Source organism: Polistes fuscatus, unplaced genomic scaffold, assembly GCF_010416935.1.
Source record: "Polistes fuscatus isolate 324 unplaced genomic scaffold, CU_Pfus_HIC Scaffold4, whole genome shotgun sequence".
Lineage (NCBI taxonomy): Eukaryota > Metazoa > Arthropoda > Insecta > Hymenoptera > Vespidae > Polistes > Polistes fuscatus.
Window position 1 is genome coordinate 8,419,652 of NW_025113118.1, and position 21,511 is coordinate 8,441,162.

At 31.9% G+C, this 21,511-nt stretch overlaps 1 protein-coding gene across 5 annotated transcripts in view; it reads right to left on the reverse strand.

Annotated features, from left to right (window-relative positions):
• Positions 1 to 418: 418 nt before the first annotated feature.
• LOC122521330 overlaps positions 419 to 21,511 on the reverse strand; it is a 63,523-nt gene continuing 42,430 nt past the window's right edge. For 4 of the 5 annotated variants that reach the window (XM_043641976.1, XM_043641974.1, XM_043641972.1 and 1 more), the window contains 12 exons: positions 19,359 to 19,437; positions 19,085 to 19,166; positions 18,946 to 18,998; positions 18,482 to 18,753; positions 16,879 to 18,369; positions 12,652 to 12,736; positions 12,151 to 12,232; positions 11,901 to 11,953; positions 3,209 to 3,468; positions 1,693 to 3,096; positions 1,361 to 1,474; positions 419 to 1,221 (listed from right to left, as the gene is read on the reverse strand). In XM_043641976.1, coding sequence (XP_043497911.1) covers positions 1,187 to 1,221; positions 1,361 to 1,474; positions 1,693 to 3,096; positions 3,209 to 3,468; positions 11,901 to 11,953; positions 12,151 to 12,232; positions 12,652 to 12,736; positions 16,879 to 18,369; positions 18,482 to 18,753; positions 18,946 to 18,998; positions 19,085 to 19,166; positions 19,359 to 19,437 — 4,010 coding nt within the window. In that variant the 3' untranslated portion in view covers positions 419 to 1,186. The remainder of the gene's footprint in view (positions 1,222 to 1,360; positions 1,475 to 1,692; positions 3,097 to 3,208; positions 3,469 to 11,900; positions 11,954 to 12,150; positions 12,233 to 12,651; positions 12,737 to 16,878; positions 18,370 to 18,481; positions 18,754 to 18,945; positions 18,999 to 19,084; positions 19,167 to 19,358; positions 19,438 to 21,511) is intronic. The other variant, XM_043641973.1, reaches the window with a different exon arrangement.

Consider the following 21,511-nt stretch of genomic DNA (forward strand, 5'->3'; position numbering starts at 1 on the left):
ACTAAAATTATTAAAAAAAAAATACAATAGATGGGACTACTGAAACATAACGCATGAAATTGCATATTCAATTGATTGATGCAATTCAATTGCAAATGTAATTGATTGCAGAAAATTTGACAAAAATAATATACACATATACATGTATGTAAAAAATAGAAAAGATGTGAAAAGCTGTGAAGAGCAATAATTGGAAAAATTATTGAGAAACGATCAAAACATTTTGAACGAAAATAAAAGTTAATAAAAAGTTTTAATTTGTAACAAAAAAAAAGAAGTTCACTCTTAAAAACTATGTGATATCCAAACGAATAAATAGCTATTATTATTTTACTATAATAAACGAATTGTTCAAAGAGTGTAAACGATATAGAAAGATAATAATTATTATTATGTTTCGATTTCTGCGAAGCAATGATTGTAACGTTTGTAAGAGCATAAATATTTTGCTCTCTTTAATATTCATTCCATTTTTAACAATTGGGTAAATATCAATTACAATTCTGCAATATTTGTTTGCTTCTCTTAAAAACACATATCTCTAATTTTGGTAAAGTATCATTCATTACTTTTCTCAAAAACATGTCAATATTTTACAATGTTGATAGAAAAATGGGTTTTGTGTTGTCAGAATTGAAAATTGAAATCTCGGATTCCTTTTCGTGTTCTTTTTCTTCTTTTCTTCTTTTTTTTTTTTGATTGTGCAGGGCTGACTTTTCTTCTGACCATTATTATTACAATTATCCAACATTTCTTTTGCCAATTTTTCCACATATAATTATTCTTTATCCACATACAATTCTTTTTTCAAGTTTTGACCAGTTTAAATGTGTGGCCCTCATAAGTTTGTTTTATTACTTTATTTTATTTTTTTGTATAGCGATGTCGTGGGCTCAACGAAGAACACACATATTATAAAAACTGCAACTCCTGTCAGCTGCCATACTTAAAGTGTCATAATTAGTTGGGAACACAATTCTCCACCGAATTCGCACACAGTGAAACAGTGTTGTTTAGTTGCGGGCAAATATCTCACTTATGAAGAAGAAAACTTCAGGCGGAAAAAATGGGTCGGATGGCTGGACCGGGTTTCAAAAGCCGAGAAAGTTTTTTCACTTGTCGGGCGACTGCTTTAACCACCATTAAGCTGCCTAGGTCCTCTTGCCAATTCTTCCGCTTTTAATTCTTATCTACGTAAATTTCCTACACGTCTTGGACATTCTGGAAATGTGATAAATAACAATTTAATATGTTGGTACAAATATTTAAATGAATAGAAACGAAAAGCATACTGAGTTATATCATGGAGGGAGAATATTATGTTATGGAGGGAGAATAATCCGAAATGTAAGAAGAATACCTATTGTTGTAAGAACTGGTTCTGCAACATGCACAGATGGTACCTCCACGTGTACTTCAAGAGGATCAATAAGCGAGATTTCTGTGATGACCATACGCAGTGGCTCCCCGATACCTGATTATTCAAAGTTATATATTAATTGATCAGAAATAATTAATAATCTTATTATTTTACAGTAATGGATGGTACAACTACTAAAGCTTGCTATAAATACAAGGACATAAAGCGAAAAAGTTAAATCATAACTACATCAAAGATGTTGATTATTATTCTTATAGGATAGGGTTGCGAATAATCAATTTATGAACGTGATTAATATCATCAAATTTTACCTCTTGTTGTTGGTGACTCAGATTGTTGTGATTGATGTTGTTGTGATGATTCGCTCGTCGAAGGTTCGGTTTTTGGTGGTGTATCTGATACATCGCCCTTTTCTTCCTTTTCATTATTTCCTAAGTTATCAGCCCTATCTTTTTGCTCTTGTTCATGTTCTTGCTCAGATCCTAATTTTTGTTCATGTTCTCGTTCTAACTCAGAGTCTACTTCTGTTTCACGTTCGTGTTCATGTTCTAGACCGTGTTCTTGTTCTACATCATGATCTGTTTTCCCTTCGACGACATGACTAGGCAGGGTCAAAGACATATCTTCCATTCCAGATACAGATTCTTCTGGCAGTGTAGTAGGTGGAGTAGGTCTTCTACTTTGTCTATCACGAGTCTTATACGCTTCAGCGGTTTCTGAAATGTGCTTGCACCACAATTTACGTTCGGATGGAGAAGCAGCCACTAAGTCATAAATTTGAGCTCCATTCTGCGAAGTATTGACCAAATACAAAGAGTTTTTATCTACAGCATTGTGCCTGACAAGTACCGTTGATACCTTCACGATGGGACTTAATACAGAATTTGCTTGACTGGTATTAATAAATTTTAACAGGTACTTTTCATCTTGACGGTGCAAGAAAAATATGGTGTCGTCCAGTAAAACGACATGCAAATCGACCGGTTTTGCTCTATTCTGTTCCGTTCTACGCCATTGTAGTGGACCCTCGTAAATGAGTTTGCGTTTGGTTATATCAAGATTCTTAAACTCTTGAACTGTTGGGTGATCGAATTTATCGAAAGCGGATCTGTCGATGGTTCGTTGAATTTCTACGAGACGTTGGTAGTCTTCTGCTTCCTTTACAGCCTGATTGACGCGACTTAAGATTTCTCTGCTGCGTTCGAGACTACGCAAAACCGCTGCCTTCTCCTTTTCGTTCGTTTCTGGTGTATATTTCGCGAGATTTTCAAAGAGCAAAGGATATTTGGTTAATCTCAACATACCAGTCAATATGTGATCCTTCAATTGTAATCTCCTACAAAGAGGATTTGATTCGATCTCGTTCAAAAATGAGTTTAATTTGAGATCCTTGCGACGACGATCTCTCAACGCGTCCAAAGCTACCTGTTGTTTCGCGCAGTACGTTGAGGCAGCACGTTCGAACATCTCACCGTCTTCTCCATCGAACATCTCCAATAAAAGATCACCTACGTCACCCACGCAAGCGTTTTCCTTCTTCTTCCTCTTCATCGCTTGGTTGAAACGCGAATGTATTGCTACCATTTCGTCCAAATTCGAGAAAAGTAATTGGACCTGGTCCAAAGGTAGTAGTTGCGATTCTAGTAATGGTCTATGGAAGACATGGGACAGAACCTTCAGAGCACGTACGTGGGATCGTTCCGTATGAAACAGTTCTGTCGTCAACAAAAGAAATCAAATCGTTGATGAACAACGTTTTCTATTATTGTTTTTTGTTTCGAATATAAATTTGAGAGTAATCTTCGATCAAGGAATAAATCTACGTACCATTAATAACTTCTTGCCTCTTTTTTTCCAAATTACCAAGACGCGCGAGTACTTCTTCTGTAACACCTTGACTCCAATCAGAAGGATCTGGCTCGACATCGACGTCGCTATCCCACGAGGTCGATGCATTAGCCGAGGAAGTTGCTGGATGTACTTGTTCCAGGCTCGTACTTGGACTGTCCAAACTTCTAGTCGATAAACTGCTGTTGGACGAGCTACCAGCCGAATTTCCAGGAAAGGTACCGGAAGGGTCGCAGTCACTGAAATGAACCTTGTAGTCAGTCGTTAACGAAACAGCTGTCTTTAACGTAGGCAATTACCCTATATATCGGATGTCTTTGAATAAACATTTCTAATGTAAAGAGGTGTTTTCTAAAGCCCTATTCAAAGAACATTCACATGGGACTATAACTCAATGGTAACTACCCACGTTCTTTACTCGGAAATGATAAACGTTAATGTCAAAGATTAATTTCATTCTATGAAATGACGCCAAAATTTCAGCAAATACCTATAACTTCAATGAAATCATATACTCGTTAAGAGGATGTTGGATGATCATATTGACATGATGAATATTAGATAGAAATATCAGAAAGATTTGTCATTCATTTTAATCCCCTTTTAATAACAACATAACTTTTTACATAATTAATTAATAGCACGTTTAAACGATTATACTGAATAAAATATTATCGATCGATATTTGGATTAATCAGATACAGCTACCTTTCGGATCTCGTACGTCGGTCATTAACAGGAAGAGCCTCTATTCCAAGGTCTCTACGTAGACCTTCGACGACGAGACTCTCGTCCGCGCTTGGACACCTTTTAGTAATGTCGTTTGATCGATCAAAAAGAGGAGAAGGATCTGCGTGAGATAACGGATTGGTCAAGTTCGTCTCGTTGTCACGAGAACGATGCCGAGGACGAGTACGTCGTGAGCCATGTTGTCTCATTTTTCTTATGTCTTCTTCTTACTCTCCAAGGGTTTCCACAATGAAATAAAAGAGGTACCCACGTGACAAGTGCATCACAACTACGCACGTCGACATCGAATGAACGGGTTTCGATTCGATAATTACTACCACTACTTTCTCACTGTTCGCATTATCTCATCCCTTCCAACGGGGACACAGTACTGATCCTGATTCCTTCGCGTACTTCGTGTTCTTTATTTTTCAAAGAATCAAATTTCATTTTTATTTATTAGGAAAATGAAATATAAATGTTTGATAATGAGTTAGAAAATATTGGTATAGTAATAATTTTGATAATTTAATCTTTAATAATAAATCTAATACGAATGAGTAATCATATTGATAGTTTGACGTAATTAATGTAAATGAGGATGTAAATCAGGTGAACAAAAATTTGTTATCTTTTTTTTCCAATCTTTTCGAAATATTATTTCTTGAAAGGAATAACACGTATAAACTTTCTTAAATTTAACGGGTCGCTTCGTCCAAGATCAACGACAATCAACAAATGTGACGTGATTTGTGTCACTCTTAAAGGTTGAACCTTATTCCTTCGATGTTAAAAGTCGGATGGGTAGGTAGATAGCGATGCATTGACATTTTCGTTCGACGTTCTAGATATTATGTGTCACGTATGATCTTGTTATTATACATTATATGATTAGAAGGGACAAATTTGTTACGATCTTACAAATTGAAGGAGGCTACATAGATTAACTATGTATTTATATAGAACGAAAATGAGAGAAGGAAAAAAAAAGAAAAATAGGAGAGAAAAAAAATTCGTTTGAACTTTGAATTGCAATGGTACGTCATACAGATTGATCGTTTTTTCCTCGTATTAGTATTAATTACGAAAATGGCGAGTTAAAAAATTAAAATTCTAAGAAAAATTAAAATTGAGAGAGAGTAAGAGAAATGATCGTTGCAATAATTTGTAATATTTTTCATTCATTTTTAAAAGCATCGTTTTTTTATAAATATTCTTTTGCAAATTTCAACGAAAATAAAGTTTCTATTACTATCCTAGTAGATCTAGATTCTTTACAAGAAATAGATAAATAAATATTTTTTATATTGAATTACTCTATTTTCAATAAAATACTAAAATAATAAATTATATTATATATATAACACATATTAAATTGACCAATAAGTAATATGTGTATTTGTGTTGGAATTGGCAATATTTGATATTTAAATAAATACTAATATTTCAAGTAAGAATTTCAGATATTATATATTCCGAAGAAAAAAACTGTTAACAATATACCATTGCACGTATAATTATCGTATATTATCTCAATAAAAATTGTAAACATATATTCCCGAAAACAAAATTTTCAATATTATATTATTACTATGATATACAATATTAAAAATTAAGTGTATGCACATTTTACTTATTATCCCAAACCTAAATAATAATATTTTTATTAGTGTGATTTAAAAAAAAAATGTCTTTTGTAAGTATTGCGCAGTAAGACGTATTTCTTTCAAAAGTACATAACAACCTTACTTATTTACTTACATATGCATGTACACGCGCATGTACGTATGTATGTATAGCTATGTACATAGAAATGTAGGAGGTACAAGCTTGGGAGTTTAATCGGCGTCGATCGAGGTGAGTCTTATCGAAGCCGCTCCTTCATCACTTTAATCAACCCTCTCGATATAGAACCGTCACCGCGGTGGCCATATAAGCGCGCGTTCTTGTGCATACAAAAGAACGTGTATGTCACTGGTAATGTAACAACGTGTGCAGAGATATACTCGCGATCTATTCGTAAGGCATGAATGCTTCCGATCATCTATTCAACGAAGGTATTAGGCCGAGAATATTTCTTCGTTGATGCGTATTCGTTCTTCCATTCCACCCATCCAACATTTCACCCCATTACCATCTATTTCACTCCCCTATATAACTTTTTTATTTACTTTTTTTGTCCTACAAATTTAAAATCCACTATATAATGCGTGCCTCTGTGTGTGTGTGCGCGTGCGCGTCTTTCTAACAATTAATAAAAGAATATATATTTTATGACAAAAGAAAAATTGTATATATACTTTTACGATCTTTTAAAATTAATACTATATATGTTAAATAAAATTATGCATTCTGTCTTATTGTAATTGTGTAATTTATATTTACATAAAAAAGAGAAATAGATAGAATAGATATTGTTTTTAATTAAATACTTTTCATTTGAAATATTTTGTATGATATAAAATAAAATATTAAATATACACTAATAGCTTGCATATATTAAAATATACAGAATTTATTTAACTTATTATTATTATTTTTTTTTCAAGGGAAGTATTTATTTGGAAAATAATCGAAATTAAGAAAAGAAAAAGTTAAAAAAGATCTATATAAAATCATGAATTATGGTTATATTGGTTGCATTCGTATATTCTTTCTTGATAGGTTCTGAAGAAATGATAAGAAAAGGAAAAGTGGGAGGCTGCGTGAAGACTACGCACTATACCGTCTACGTATTGACTCGAGAGTATCGATCGCGTTTCGAAAATAAAGCCTAAGACGTCTATTATCTCCTCTGGCTATCCTTTTGCGAACTGCACGCTGCATACGAGGAGGGTTGATAAAACGAGGTCACTTTCCTCTTCTTCTTTCTCTCCCTTTCCTTTTTTTTCCTTCATCGTTCTCGCTTATCGATCTTTTTTAAACCACGTATACGAACTACATCATCCTTATAAAAGCTTGCGAGTTTACATTAAATGCCGATTGGGAGGAGGGAGAAAAAGTTAGAAAAAGAAAGAGAGCTTGGAAGATAAAATGAGAATGATGCGATATGAATGAAAATATCGATTAATTAATTTCCGAAAATAAAAAGATCATTATAGAACGAAATTATCCTACCCTATTCTTTGAAAATAGCAGAAAGTATTAACATATTGCTAAAATTAGATTATTGTCTGCAACGAATAAAATTGTAGTTAAAATATTACTAATTTTTAAGAATTGATAATACGTATCAAAATGAATAAAATACTATTCAAAACAATAAACAATATTATTAGGCTGTCCAATAAGTAATCTTGAAATTTTTAGTATTTTATATTTAAATGATCAATACTGTAATCATTAATTTTTGAATACAATATTAGATACTTATTTAATATTATATTATTCGCATGCACAATGTGCGAACACGAACATATTAGTGATCGATCAAACAATTTTGAAATAACATCAAGCCAGAGCGAAGCACTTCAACTTGGACGTTGCATTTTACTAGGATTTCTAGCTCGAATCCGTGAAGAAGACGACAAAGAAGAAGGGAAGCCTTGTTAAGAGCTTACGTGACGGGATCGGGAAAAACTATTTTGTATTCCCCATTCCATGTTTATATATATATTATTCCATGTATATATGCGAATAAGTATATTTTTTCCTTATATTGGAATATCATTTGCACGATTCGTATTTATATATCTATGAACTGTGTTAGTATGTTTGTATTGTATGTAAGTACGTCTTATACGTAGATAAGTTTAAACGTATATATATATACGCACGTATGTTCAAATGTAAGTATGAGTGTAAGAAAATACATGTATGTTGAAACGATACGCGTCAAAGTTACGATTTAATCGTGATTGGCCCGACAAGAAGTTGCACATCATAAAGAAGATTAATTGCTTCTAAGGTACCTTATTCGTTTAGATTGGCTCTAGTACGAGGTGACTTGGTAGAGAATCTAGCACGTTAAATGAACATTTTGTTTACTTTATTTTAATTCCTTCAAAAAATTTATCTCCGTGTCGTTTCGTTCATGTTTTCGATCGTTTCTACTTTATTACCGGTAATTATAACAGTGAATATAAGTCACAAAAATCGAACTAATTGACTTTATGATTTATTTGATAGTACTGATGATGAACTAAGCGAAAAAATAGAAAAATTTTATTTTACAATTTATTTAATATTGCAATTATTTATATTATCGAAGTAAATCGATAAAATAAATGTATATTATTTTTTGATTATTTAATCCACTATCATAATCAGCGGTACATATTTCTTCATTTCTTTAATTCGGCCGAAAAATGTTCTTTTTAAGTTCGTGACAGCAGTGTTATTCATCACTACGGGATACCGAAATCGGTTCAATTTAGTGCTCGACAGGAATACACGTTTGAAAATACCGATCACTCCTCGTGATTTTTTTCTTTAGGATAAAATTGACTTCTCTAACTCATACATATATATATACATACGTGTATTACATCCATACAAACATATACACACGCGCGCGCGTATCTTTTCTTTATCTTTTGCTACCCCGTTTCTTTTCCTTTGATCGACACTATGATCGAAATAAAACCACAGCACGTGACTCTATACGTCGATCCTTTTCAATCTTTCTTCTTCACCTTCTCCTTACTTAATATTTTACAAGACTCTATATCGATTTGCTAAACAGTATATTTTAACGTATTTTATCATCAATCTATCTTTCTCTCTTTCCCTCTCCCATTCTGAAAATCTTTAGAGTTTTGATGCTATTTTGAATTTTTCATAAGCAAAAGAGTAATATAGCGTGTTTCTATAATATATTATGATTAATAACGAATAATTTATTTGTAAAATGTTAATGCACAAAAAATTGATCTATCGATCCTTTTTTTTACTGTTTCGTTGTTGATTTTTTATCGTAAAAGAAAGAAAAAGGAAGAAGAAGAAGAAAACTCGTCGTCATCGTCGGAGTTGGCGACGGTAATGGTGTCGTTCCCTGATTGTACACGAGGAGATATTGACGCATGTTGACGCTTATTTGTTTGCGGAGAGCAGTCAAAGGCGTCCAGTTTTACGCTCGAATGGATCAAAGACGAGAGGCACAGCGCAGCCTCGAGATCGATAATCCCCGCTGGTTCTGTGCGAATATTTCAAAATGACTAACTTTTAACAACCCCTTTTCGTTATATTGCATATATATACACCTTTCCTTTTATGTGATCGATGGATGATAGAAAGAAAAAAAAAGCAGGTCGTTAAACCTTTATTCACGGTCACTTCTTTCGTTTATTTTTGCTCAACAAGATGAGCTTGTTCAATTTTTAGTTTATTGTGCGAATATTTTAGTTATTAATTTTTATTATAATCGATTCTTAGATCGATCGAAAAATCAATTCGATTTGATTTAAGATCTACGAGTCACGAAGAGTACGGTTTTAAAACATTATAATATCATCGTAGTTCGAAATTTGTTTCATTTATTTTTGAATTTAATTTTGAGGCTCCAGACGTATTATTTTGTTTGATTGAGATTTTTCCATTAGTTTATTCCGGATTTGTTAATTTATTTAAGTATATTTAACGCGGTTCACACTTTCATCAATCGATCTCGAAATTTCCTTTTCGATGACATCACCGATCGCAACTAACTCGAATCGACGTAGAAGGACGATTAACTTTGTGTTCTTCCTCGATTTGTGTTTAGCATTGAAAAATGAACTACAAAGAAAACCAACAAGCACGTAACCACAACGACGACATGAAACGATTTACAAAGAATTCCTTTGATTTAAGATTTTCAGCTACTTTTTCACACTTATATCCCATCTCTTGGATTTCTCGATTTCCGACCTTAAGGTCACCGGCGACTAATGATCTACAACAGTATAGATCGTTTATCGATGAAATACCTTCCAAGATAATTATACTTGCACGATCCATTTTGTTTTTTAGCTGTAATTTTTCTCTAATATCACGTTATATTTGTAAGAAAATAAAGTACAAATGAACAACACATGGATCAAGATTTGAAACAAAAAACGAGGATAAAAATAAAAACTGAAAAAAATAAAATAAAATAAAATAAAATGAACCGATAATCGTAACGATTATACGAACGTATAATCGCTTTGACGTAGATCGACGTAATTGAAATTGATGCGCCTTTCGGGTGGGTCAAAGAGAGAAAGAGAAAGAGAAAGAGAAAGAGAAAGAGAAATAGAAAGAGAAAGAGAAATTGTATATGTGTGTAGGGTTCGTAGTCGCGTGCGTGGGCGTTTCGTACCGTCGAAGCGACGCAACGGCCATCCGTAGAATTGAACGTTTAACGTCAGACTGAAGGCTTCCTCTAGCTCCTCTTCATGCACACCTTTAGAAAATAAGGAACCCGGAGAGAAAGAGTGGAGGTAAGCAGAGAGAAGAATCGTTTTCGAGTCTGCGTACTTCGCACGTGTACTTCGAAATGCGCTCCGATTATACAGCAGACAGAGACAGAAAAAAAAAATTCAAAAAGAGAGAACAAAAGAAAAAAAAAATTATAAGAGAGAGAAAGAAGGAAAAAAGAGAGAATAAAAATTGAAAGAGAGAGAGAGAGGGAAAGAGAGAAAGAGAGAGAGAGAGAGAGAGAGAGTGGGAGTGGGAGTAAAAGAGAAAATTATGAAAGAGGGCGGGGGGAAGAGATGGAAAGGGAATTTTGCCAAAAACTCAAAGGTTCGTTTCACGAGTAACGTTTACAAGAGGCAAGAAGAGGGAAGATGAAATTTATAAAGACAAGGAAGATGGCATACGACGATGATGCATCGAAGATGTTAGAAACGAGCTACTCGACGGTCGTTGCACGTTAGAACGACGTAGTTTTTCTCATATACGGCACAATAACGATGTTGTTCAAAGATTAACTTCTTATTGTTGCAAATATGATTCTAGACAGATATTTTACAATTAAAGTCCATAATTGTAATTTGTGATATTTTTACTCATGTACATTTATATAGACTGTGAAGCGTGTTTTTGGATTACGCGTAGGATTATTTGCATATTCAGCAACCCTTCATGGATAATTGAAGTCTTCATTTAATTCGAATTCATGAAATAAACAAATGTGAAATATCTTTCATAGAAATTGGAATTGATTCGCTTTACATCAAAATTCTTCGTTAGTTCAGTCATATACAAGAAAGAGAGAGAGAGAGAGAGAGAGAGAGAGAGATCTTTCTTTCGTGTTTGATGGCTTACTAGTTTTTTAATAGAATTCGTATTTTAATTGAATTAAGTTAAGTGAATTTTTAGTGAATAATTGCCTTTCCAATTATTTTTCATTTCGATACAATGCATTATAATAATTTTTAAATAATCAAGTCTTATAAAAGATTTATTTTGTCATTTTTTTTTCGTATAGTTGACTCTCTATATATATTATGAAAAAAAAGAAATATTATATATATATATATATATATATAGGTTTATTCGAAATAGTGTCGATAGTCGTAGTAGGTTCATTCTGACAATTGTACAATTTCGTAATAAACTAATACCGGTGACAGTTTGACAGAATGGTCGATGTACTTTGAGAAATAGTTTGTCAGTCCCATATCAGTTTGCAAACACTTTTCTTTTTCTTCTTCATCGAAATCATCATCATCATAAAGTTCTTTTTCTTTAAAAACGACATTGTGAGTAATCCTATCATTGAATTCGTGGAAAAAGAAAAACTAATCGTGGTGTTTTCTCTCATTCGTAGAATTTGGATTAAAATGAGAATTCCTTCTGAATTACCTAATTGAATTAGGAATGGAATCTAATGATGCACGCGTTACGCGCAAGTTCATTCGATCAACTTACTCGCCCACTTATAGTTTCTTTTCCTTCTAATTTTATGCCTGACTTTTTGGTTGTTCAAGTAAATTAGAAAAGAAACAAAAAATAATCAAATCAAGTGGTAACTTACTTTGTTTTGGAGAGATTAGGATCGCTTGTCTTCCGTTTTTCTCGTAATTGTCGCTGTAACAAAATGTATAGAAGGAATTAATAAGCAGTTTAAATTTTGTATTACTATTTTTGCATTCTAATTGTTCTTATTAACAATGTATTCTTTTTTCTATTTACAATACAAATACTGCTGTTGTTTATTTAAATATAAAATACTAAAAACTTTTAGTATTGGGCATAAATCTCCCAAGTCAATATTTGTCTCTCACCTTATGATGTATCCGTTCCTTGTAACTCTCAGACCTATTTATGTTTGATGTCTTTGGCTTACTGGAAAACTTATGGTGCATCCTAAGTAATACAAAATGAACAAAATATAAATTAACAATTAATTAATAATATCTATATTAAACATAAAGTAGTATTTTCTTCTTAGTAGTTGATGTAATGGTGACGTTGACAAAATTAGATAAAAAGAAGAGCAAAATTTGAAGAAAATAAAGAAGGAGGAAAAGAAGAATGCGGTTCTCTAGAAATGAAGATGAAACAAGAATATGAACGATTGCGTTTAGAAAGGAATGAAAAGAGATTTACAGAGAAACGTATGTTTAAAAAGAAATCAACGTTTGATACGTTCAAAGATATCTATCAGGAGAGAAACATTGATCATTTTTTCGTAGAAATCTTGTTCATAAAAGTGCCGCCTGGGAATTCCCGTCTCTCTGCTAATTTCTTTTATTCTTTTAGTAAAGATAATTATGAAAACATACATTTCGGACATTTCTTCTCTAGAGGAAGGATCATCCGTGTTATCGGCCGTGTTTCCGGTTGTACCACCGCCTCCGCGATGTTCTCCTAAAAGCACGGATGAGATAATCAATTATTTAACATCTATCAAGAAAAAAAAGCTTGCAATAAACCTTTGATATTAAAAATAGTTATGCAGAGGGAAAGAGAGAGAGAGAGAGAGAGAGTTATTCGTATTGCTACACTCCTCACACAAATTCTTACCCAAAAGTTTTTATAGTAAAAATAAATATTAGCTTGACTTAGTTCGTGCTGTTTTCAAAACTATTTATTCAAAAGCAACACTTTCGTGTATATATGTACATTTTTATTAAATATTCTTTTATTCAATAAGACTTAAATATTTGTCAATAAAATGATAGAAATTTGTCTAGCAACCCAATACCATAGCCAATAGGTGAAATGTAACATAATCGAAATCAATATAAATACACACATACTAAATATACGTATATGAGAAGCAAGTTAACGTGTCTTTTTCTCACTTTCTCACTCTCTGCATATGAAATTTCAAAAGGTATAGAAGGAAATAAATCTTGGCTTTTAGACGCACGCGTCGTTCTAATTTTATCAATCTCTAAGAAAAGGTAAAGCTCGTTGGATTGGAATTTCTCTGATTTCGCGGGACGATGATTCTGATCGATTTGTTCGACGTCAAGTTAGTCTTAAGCATCTAACAGAGTTCTAACAATAAGTATGCATTTCGAAAAACACGTGTTAGTTATATACGTAAGAGTTTTTAGTCAATCGTTGCCAAAATAAAATCGATCTTAGTAGATCTATCGATTTTTTGGTTCTACTAATTGAATACATAGGAGTATATACGTGATATACATATGTATTTCTTTCTCTCTTTCTCTCTTTATTTATTTCAACGTGTTTCTCTTCTGGGCGTCGCGAGAAAGAGAGCCTGGCGTTTCTCCAAATATCCAATCTCATATGGAAGAAGCTTATCAGCAAAGTCGAGCGAACAGCTTGGCCGTCCGTAAAGGCACAGCGTGGGTTATACGATCGTCTAAGTATAGGACCACCGCCTTACAGCAGATTAACGCGTCAAAGCAAAACAAGTCTCTCTTGGCTATGCCATCGAATCAGACGAGGAGAGAAAGTTACATAGAGAGAGAGAGAGAGAGAGAGAGAGAGAAATAAATAAACAAAAAGAACAAAAATTAGAGAAAGTGAAAGAAACAAAAAGAGAAAAAAAGAAAAATATAAGGACAAAAAGGGATAGAAAGAAAAATAGAGATGTAAAAAAAATAACGTGGTTGAAAATCGAAAGCGCTTGCGAATGCAGACAGCTAGGGAAAAGAAAATTCGACGGGGGTGATTTCTGTTTCTCTGTAAAAAAAAAAAAAGGAAGAAGAAGAAAAGAAAAAATAGTTTCCGGTCTATATGACACATATGCCCACATCTGTACATTTTAAAAATAGATGTCGAAGAGCATTTTTGAATTCGATTTAAAAAAAGTTTTCCTCTAGTTACGTTTATCCCTTTTTAACACTACCACCTCTGACGATTTCACGCATGTCTCTTCTCGTCTCAACGAGAGGGGTGCGAGAATCTCTTCTCCTATGATTTTATCCCCACCGTCTTTCTACCCTCTATTTCTCTTTTGCTTTATTTTTTCGTTTTTTTTTAATACTATTATATTTTTCCTTAATTTATTATTGTAGCATTCATAAAGAAAAAATGTTTATATAATTTTATAAATGTTAGGAGGGTATATATTATATATATGCTAATTATTTATTTACGAAAATGCTATTCAAATAAATTCTAAGAAGATTACGCATAACTTTCAAGCGTTCCTTTATCAAAGTAAAAAGTTTATTCATTTCTATGAAGTAATTAAATTTTCGTCTTATGTTCTTTTTTTTTTAATAATATACAGTAAATTTCGTTTCTTTTTTTTTTCGTCAGGTTTATTTCCAGTATTATGCAAAGAACATGAACCACTAACCTGCGGATTATAAACTCTCGTTGTATTTACAAGTAAGTACATATATATTCGATTTTTCAAAACTTGCTATTAAAATTTTATATCGTCAATTTTCCATCAGTTTTACACGACAATGTAATAGAAATAATTACAAAAATGTACAATTTAATAAGTAAATTTTAATACAACGAAATAATAATTATAATAATTATAATAATAATTATAATAATAATAATAATAGTAATGATAATAATAATAATAATAATAATAATAATAATAATAATAATAATAATAATAATGAGAGCATTAATCAACTCAGAACATCGGCCGCAACAATGCGCTATTTAAATTTTTTTAAATTTAGCAATGAATTAGCTCAAGTCCACGACGAGAAGAAATAAATAATAATAGCAATAATAATTATTATAATAATATAATATCATCTAAAAATATTATTACGTATTTTTTTTTTATAAATGTACATAAATCTTTTATTTATAGATGATTCGATGTTTTCATTATCTAGATATAATGAGCAAACATTTGATTAATTAATTCAATTCTACAAATAGAGAGCTTATTTTATTATTTCCCAATCCTGTCTTTTTTTAAATATAATTTAATATTGATGACGATGTGCAACAATTGATAAATCGATCACGTAGTCATAGTTAGTTCTATTACTTTTGAATCAAACTTTACAATTACTTCTGTTTATTATTTCATAAATTCTTTGCCAGCATCATTTAATTGTTATTAAAAGATGCACAATGCTGATTAATTATCTGCAATTATTCTCATTGATACTATTAGCAACATATTATTCTTTTTTTACAAACGAATAAACTAAAATGTAAAAGAAAAAGATACAAGACAAAAAACATATGTGAATTTAGAAAGCCGGAGATTTGGTTAATGCAAGTAATTTTGGATAGTAAAATATTCAAAATAATTTATTGTTCGTTCGTTATCTTCCTTTTTAAAAAAAAAACTCTTTAATTAATTTTCTTTCATTTTTGTCAATGAAATTGTCTAATAATAACCGAAACTTGCATATAATCCTAAACATTTTTTTTCTATTGCAGGAATCAATTAAATAGACAGGCGTGAAGTATCATAATTAACAAAACAAAATTCAACTCTATTTTTCGACTTGAAAGTTGCAACATTCATTCATATTTAAATCAAATTACTTTAACTCATTCATATTTTACCTATTCAATTCAAACTCTTTAGTTAAAGCTCCTGTAGGAGATTTTTATTTTTCTTTCTTATTATTTTATATATACTTTTCATGATCAGTTTTTTTCTGCTTAAGTATTTGTATATTGTATATACTAAAATAATTCATTAAAACCATATATACAAGCATTTAAAATAAGATTAGTTTTTCGTTATTAATTATAACACAATAAATTAAGTAATGGAATAAACGAACGAAGAACTTTCAAGTATCGAATGCATGAAGGTACTAATAAATTTTCTTAATTTTTTTTAAAATAATTTCTTGAATTTTTACTTGAATGATACAAATACCGAATGAAAATAAAACAAAATCTTATTTATTTTGTAAAAAAAAAAGAGTTACTAATATTTTTTCTTCTTTTTATATTTGAAGTCGAATTGTAAGTCAGCGCCGTAAATTTTTTAATATTGAAATAATAAGATTAAATCAGTGCAAAGAAAATATAACAAAATGCGATAATTAATTAATAATCATAAAGCTTATGTTCTGAAGGGTGAACTCGCTTTCACTTTTTCTCTCTTATGTATGGATGGATATATGAATGTATGTATGCGTTTATATACATGGACGTTAATTTACAAGTCACGATATATACATATATACGTAAATATATATATATATATATATATATATATATATATATATTATACGTATAATACGGTATAATATTATCCCGTATTTGATCACGATTGCTAAGCGGTTGTGAATTATATATAGTTTTTTATACCCGTTAGCTGTTCTTTTCCGTTTATCTTTCATTTCTTCCATATGAGCGTAGATATTCAAAGAAGAACCAGGATAATTAAATAATAAGCTTTTTAGTCAAAGCAATTAAGGGTTGCGTTAAGCGCAAAAATAAATTCGCGACAGACGCGAAAAGCGCTCGCTACCCAGGATCGCTAGTTAGTTTCTTTTTTTTCATTCTTTTCTCTTTTTTATCATGTATAAAAATGTAAAGTTATTATGAAAGCAAAACAAAAGAATCATCAATACTACTATCCCCACCTATGCCATCTCCCAAATACAATAGGTTTTGTTGCTCGTTTTTTTGTTTAGCAGCATCCAACTCTTCTTTTTCTTCGATTTCTCGTTCATGAACATGTTCGCGTACGCTTTCCGTATCATTTTCAAGTTCTCTGTCCGATTCTGGCAAATTTTGCAGATGTACCTCCGTTTCTGGCTCCAACTCGTGTTCATGCACTGGTTCAATGTCATGTTTATTAACTTGTTCATGTTCACATTCGTGTTTCACTTCAGTTTCGTGATTCTGCTGTTCCAGTTCTGATTCGTGTTCGTATTCTATTATAGGCTCGTGCTCATGTTCTGGTTCATGTTCTTGTTCTGTCTTAGGATATTTTTTTTCTTCTACGACATGACTAGCTAAGACACAAGGTGTATCCTCTGCGACAGTTGACGAAACCGTCTCTTCTGGCAGTGTTGTAGAAGGAGTTGGTCTTCTGTCTTGTTTATCACGAGCTTTATAGGCCTCGGCAGCTTCCGAAATATGTTTGCACCACAACTTTCGTTCGGCCGGAGAAGCAGCTACCAAATCATAAATTTGTGCTCCATTTTGTGAGGTATTGACCAAATATAAAGAGTTCTTGTCAACAGCATTGTGCCTGACCAATACCGTAGATACTTTTACGATTGGGCTTAGTACAGAATTTGCTTGGCTAGTGTTGATGAATTTTAGAAGATATTTTTCATCTTGACGATGTAATAAAAATATCGTGTCGTCGAATAAAACAACGTGCAAATCGACCGGTTTTGCTCTATTCTGTTCCGTTCTACGCCATTGTAGTGGACCCTCGTAAATGAGTTTGCGTTTGGTTATATCGAGATTCTTAAACTCTTGAACTGTTGGGTGATCGAATTTATCGAAAGCGGATCTGTCGATGGTTCGTTGAATTTCTACGAGACGTTGGTAGTCTTCTGCTTCCTTTACAGCCTGATTGACGCGACTTAAGATTTCTCTGCTGCGTTCGAGACTACGCAAAACCGCTGCCTTCTCCTTTTCGTTCGTTTCTGGTGTATATTTCGCGAGATTTTCAAAGAGCAAAGGATATTTGGTTAATCTCAACATACCAGTCAATATGTGATCCTTCAATTGTAATCTCCTACAAAGAGGATTTGATTCGATCTCGTTCAAAAATGAGTTTAATTTGAGATCCTTGCGACGACGATCTCTCAACGCGTCCAAAGCTACCTGTTGTTTCGCGCAGTACGTTGAGGCAGCACGTTCGAATATCTCACCGTCTTCTCCATCGAACATCTCCAATAAAAGATCACCTACGTCACCCACGCAAGCGTTTTCCTTCTTCTTCCTCTTCATCGCTTGGTTGAAACGCGAATGTATTGCTACCATTTCGTCCAAATTTGAGAAGAGTAATTGGATCTGATCCAAAGGTAGTACTTGCGATTCTAGTAACGGTTTATGGAAGACATGGGATAGTACCTTCAGAGCACGTACGTGAGATCGTTCCGTATGAAACAGTTCTGTCGTCAACAAAAAAAATCAAATCGTTGATGAACAACGTTTTCTATTATTGTTTTTTGTTTCGAATATAAATTTGAGAGTAATCTTCGATCAAGGAATAAATCTACGTACCATTAATAACTTCTTGCCTCTTTTTTTCCAAATTACCAAGACGCGCGAGTACTTCTTCTGTAACACCTTGACTCCAATCAGAAGGATCTGGTTCGACATCAACGTCGCTGTCCCACGAAGTAGATGCGTTAGCCGAGGAAGTTGCTGGATGCACTTGTTCTAAACTCGTACTTGGACTATCCAAACTTCTAGTCGATAAACTGCTATTAGATGAACTACCAGCCGAATTTCCAGGAAATGTTCCGGAAGGATCGCAGTCACTAAAACGTGTCCTGTTGTTAATTGTACAGGCAACATATAGACAATTATTTAATTAAATGTTTGTCAAGATATTTTGTCTTTTTTGTAAAAACATTTGCTTTGAAAGTCTATTGTTAATTATCTCGTTAATTAAATATTCTGAACATAATTAGCAGTTTACTTAATTAAAGAAATATACTTTACACATAATAAAAAAAATTTACTTTGTTTTCGAGAGATTCGGATCACTGGTCTTTCGCTTTTCTCGTAACTGTCGCTGCAATGAATAAAGACAATTAATGTATTGCGATTTTTTTTATATAATTCACAATCCATTAGGATTTCATTTCTTTATTCTCTTACCTTATGATGGATCCGTTCCTTGTAACTCTCAGACCTGTTTATGTTCGATGTCTTTGGCTTACTTGAAATATTTTGCTGCACCCTAAATATTCGTAAGCGATAAGGCAAAAATTCAAGACTTATAATAAAATATTAATATAAATTCAATCGGAAAATTCTATTATAATTTAGAAAAAATTGATTTATTTTTTTGATATTTAAAAAAGATAGAAAAATAAATTATAATACTTTGTAAGTTTCTTTTCATTTAGTATGATAAATAATGATAACGTACATTTCGGACATTTCTTCTCTAGAGGACGGATCGTCCATGCTATCGGTGTTTCCGGTTGTACCGCCTCCGCGATATTCTCCTAAAAGCAAGGAATAAGAGAATTCAATATTTAACACGCATATAACACGACCTCCAATAAATATTCGTAGTTTGTGCATTCAAGTTTACAATGCGTATAAAGAACATCGATCAGTCTAACAAATATTTCTACTACGTCTTTTTACTTAACGTTCATTTTTCCGAGTTTTGATTAAACCAAATTAATAGACGAAACGATTAACCAATTTATAAGAAAATAATATACATACCTTTTTTTTATATTATTTTGTATGATCAATTTTCAAAACACCATAAAATATTAATAATTCACGTAACTACTTTTTTCTTTTTTCTTTTGGTTTCAATAAAGAAAATATTTAACAAATAAAAAGGAAAATGTAATCGAATTAACGATAATTCATTATTACTAGCATATAAAATAAATACAAATGTAGATTTTTCTTGAAAAAGCAATGAAAATTGATGAAATTTATGAATGAATTATCTAGAATAGCTCACCCTTCAGATAGTTTCTCTTTTTATTAAATTAAAATCAATTATATATATATATATATCAATTTATATCATAATGTTATTATTTAAGAAATGAAATAGTGAAATAAATTTGACAATTAAACTGTCAACAGAATTAATAGATATTTTCAATTTGTCATTTAAATTTTCGACGTACATATGATTGAAACTTGAAAGATCCAGTTTACAATGTAATTGAATACATTTTTATAAATTTGTCATATTTATTTTTTTGTTCTTACCAACGGTAAAATTTGACAGATCAATTATCAATTTAATTAAGAAATATTTGTAATCTAATCATTTTAATTTCTAACGCATTAACGAAATTTGATACAGAACAGTTGGCAATTTAGAAGAACAAATAATAAACAAATTAATATAGTAAACTTGTCATTTTAATTTCTGACGCACGAATTTATCACATATCGATTACTATGCGGCCTTCCATAAGGGATAGAATACACGAACGTATCTTTCTAAGTATAGGAGTCCAGCCTTAAGGCTTGGAGCAAAACTTGAAGCAAAACGAGTCTCGTGGGTATGCCATCAAACTAGACAGAAAGAGATAGAAAGAGACCAAGACACAAACAACAAGAGAAAGAGAGAAATAGTGAGAGGAAAAATAAGAGGGTAAGATCGGAGTTTGCGAATGCAGACAGCCATGAAAAAAGAAAAAGAAGGGGAAAAAGAAGACGTAAGAAAAAAAAAAGGAAATTTGAAGATGGGGTCTCTCTCTCTCTCTCTGTCTGTCTCCCCCTGCAAAAACAGTTTCCGGCTGGTCCAAACACGTGCCTACATTTCTCTAAATCCTAAAATAGATCGAGAAAAGCTCGAGAACTTTTCCTTGAACAACATTTACCCTTAACACGAAATACCCAACCCTCAGATTTGATTTTTCCTCTCCCCTCTCCTCTCTTATATTTGTTCATCTTCAACTTTGTATTTTGCAATTTTCCTTTTTCTTTACACAGTTTTACTTATTTTCTACAAACTAAATTAGGTTATTATTAAGAAGTTTGTTGATAAAAATAAAAATGAAGGAACAAAATGGTCGACCTTGAATAATATATTCTTTCAAATGCCGATAAAGACTTGAAGAATTTATTACCTCGATATCAACGATGAGGAAAATACTTAAAGAAAAAAAAGAAAAAAGAGAAAAAAAAGAAAAAAGAGAAAAAAAAGAAAAAAGATTACGACGTTAACACAAATTGGTTATCGGAACATTTTTACGTAGACAATGTCAAAGTCATAAAATTATCCTTTCTTTTGTTTTCCTCTTTTTTTATAACGAAATAAAAAAAATATTTAGTTTCTTTTTCTCTTTCTAATGATGAATTAAACAATTTTTGTAATATGTGCTTATGTGTGGACGTATATCCGTGTGAATTAATATTCCACGGACTTTTGTACGTAGCCAATATAGATAAAATTGACGAGTCTTTCCTCAAATTAAAATAAAAATACGTTGCTATTAAATGTTTGTGGGTTGATAATATTTCATGTGTTCGTAAAAAAAAATAAAAATAGAATTATTTATTTTTCTCTAACGATAAATTTAAAAACATATTAGCATA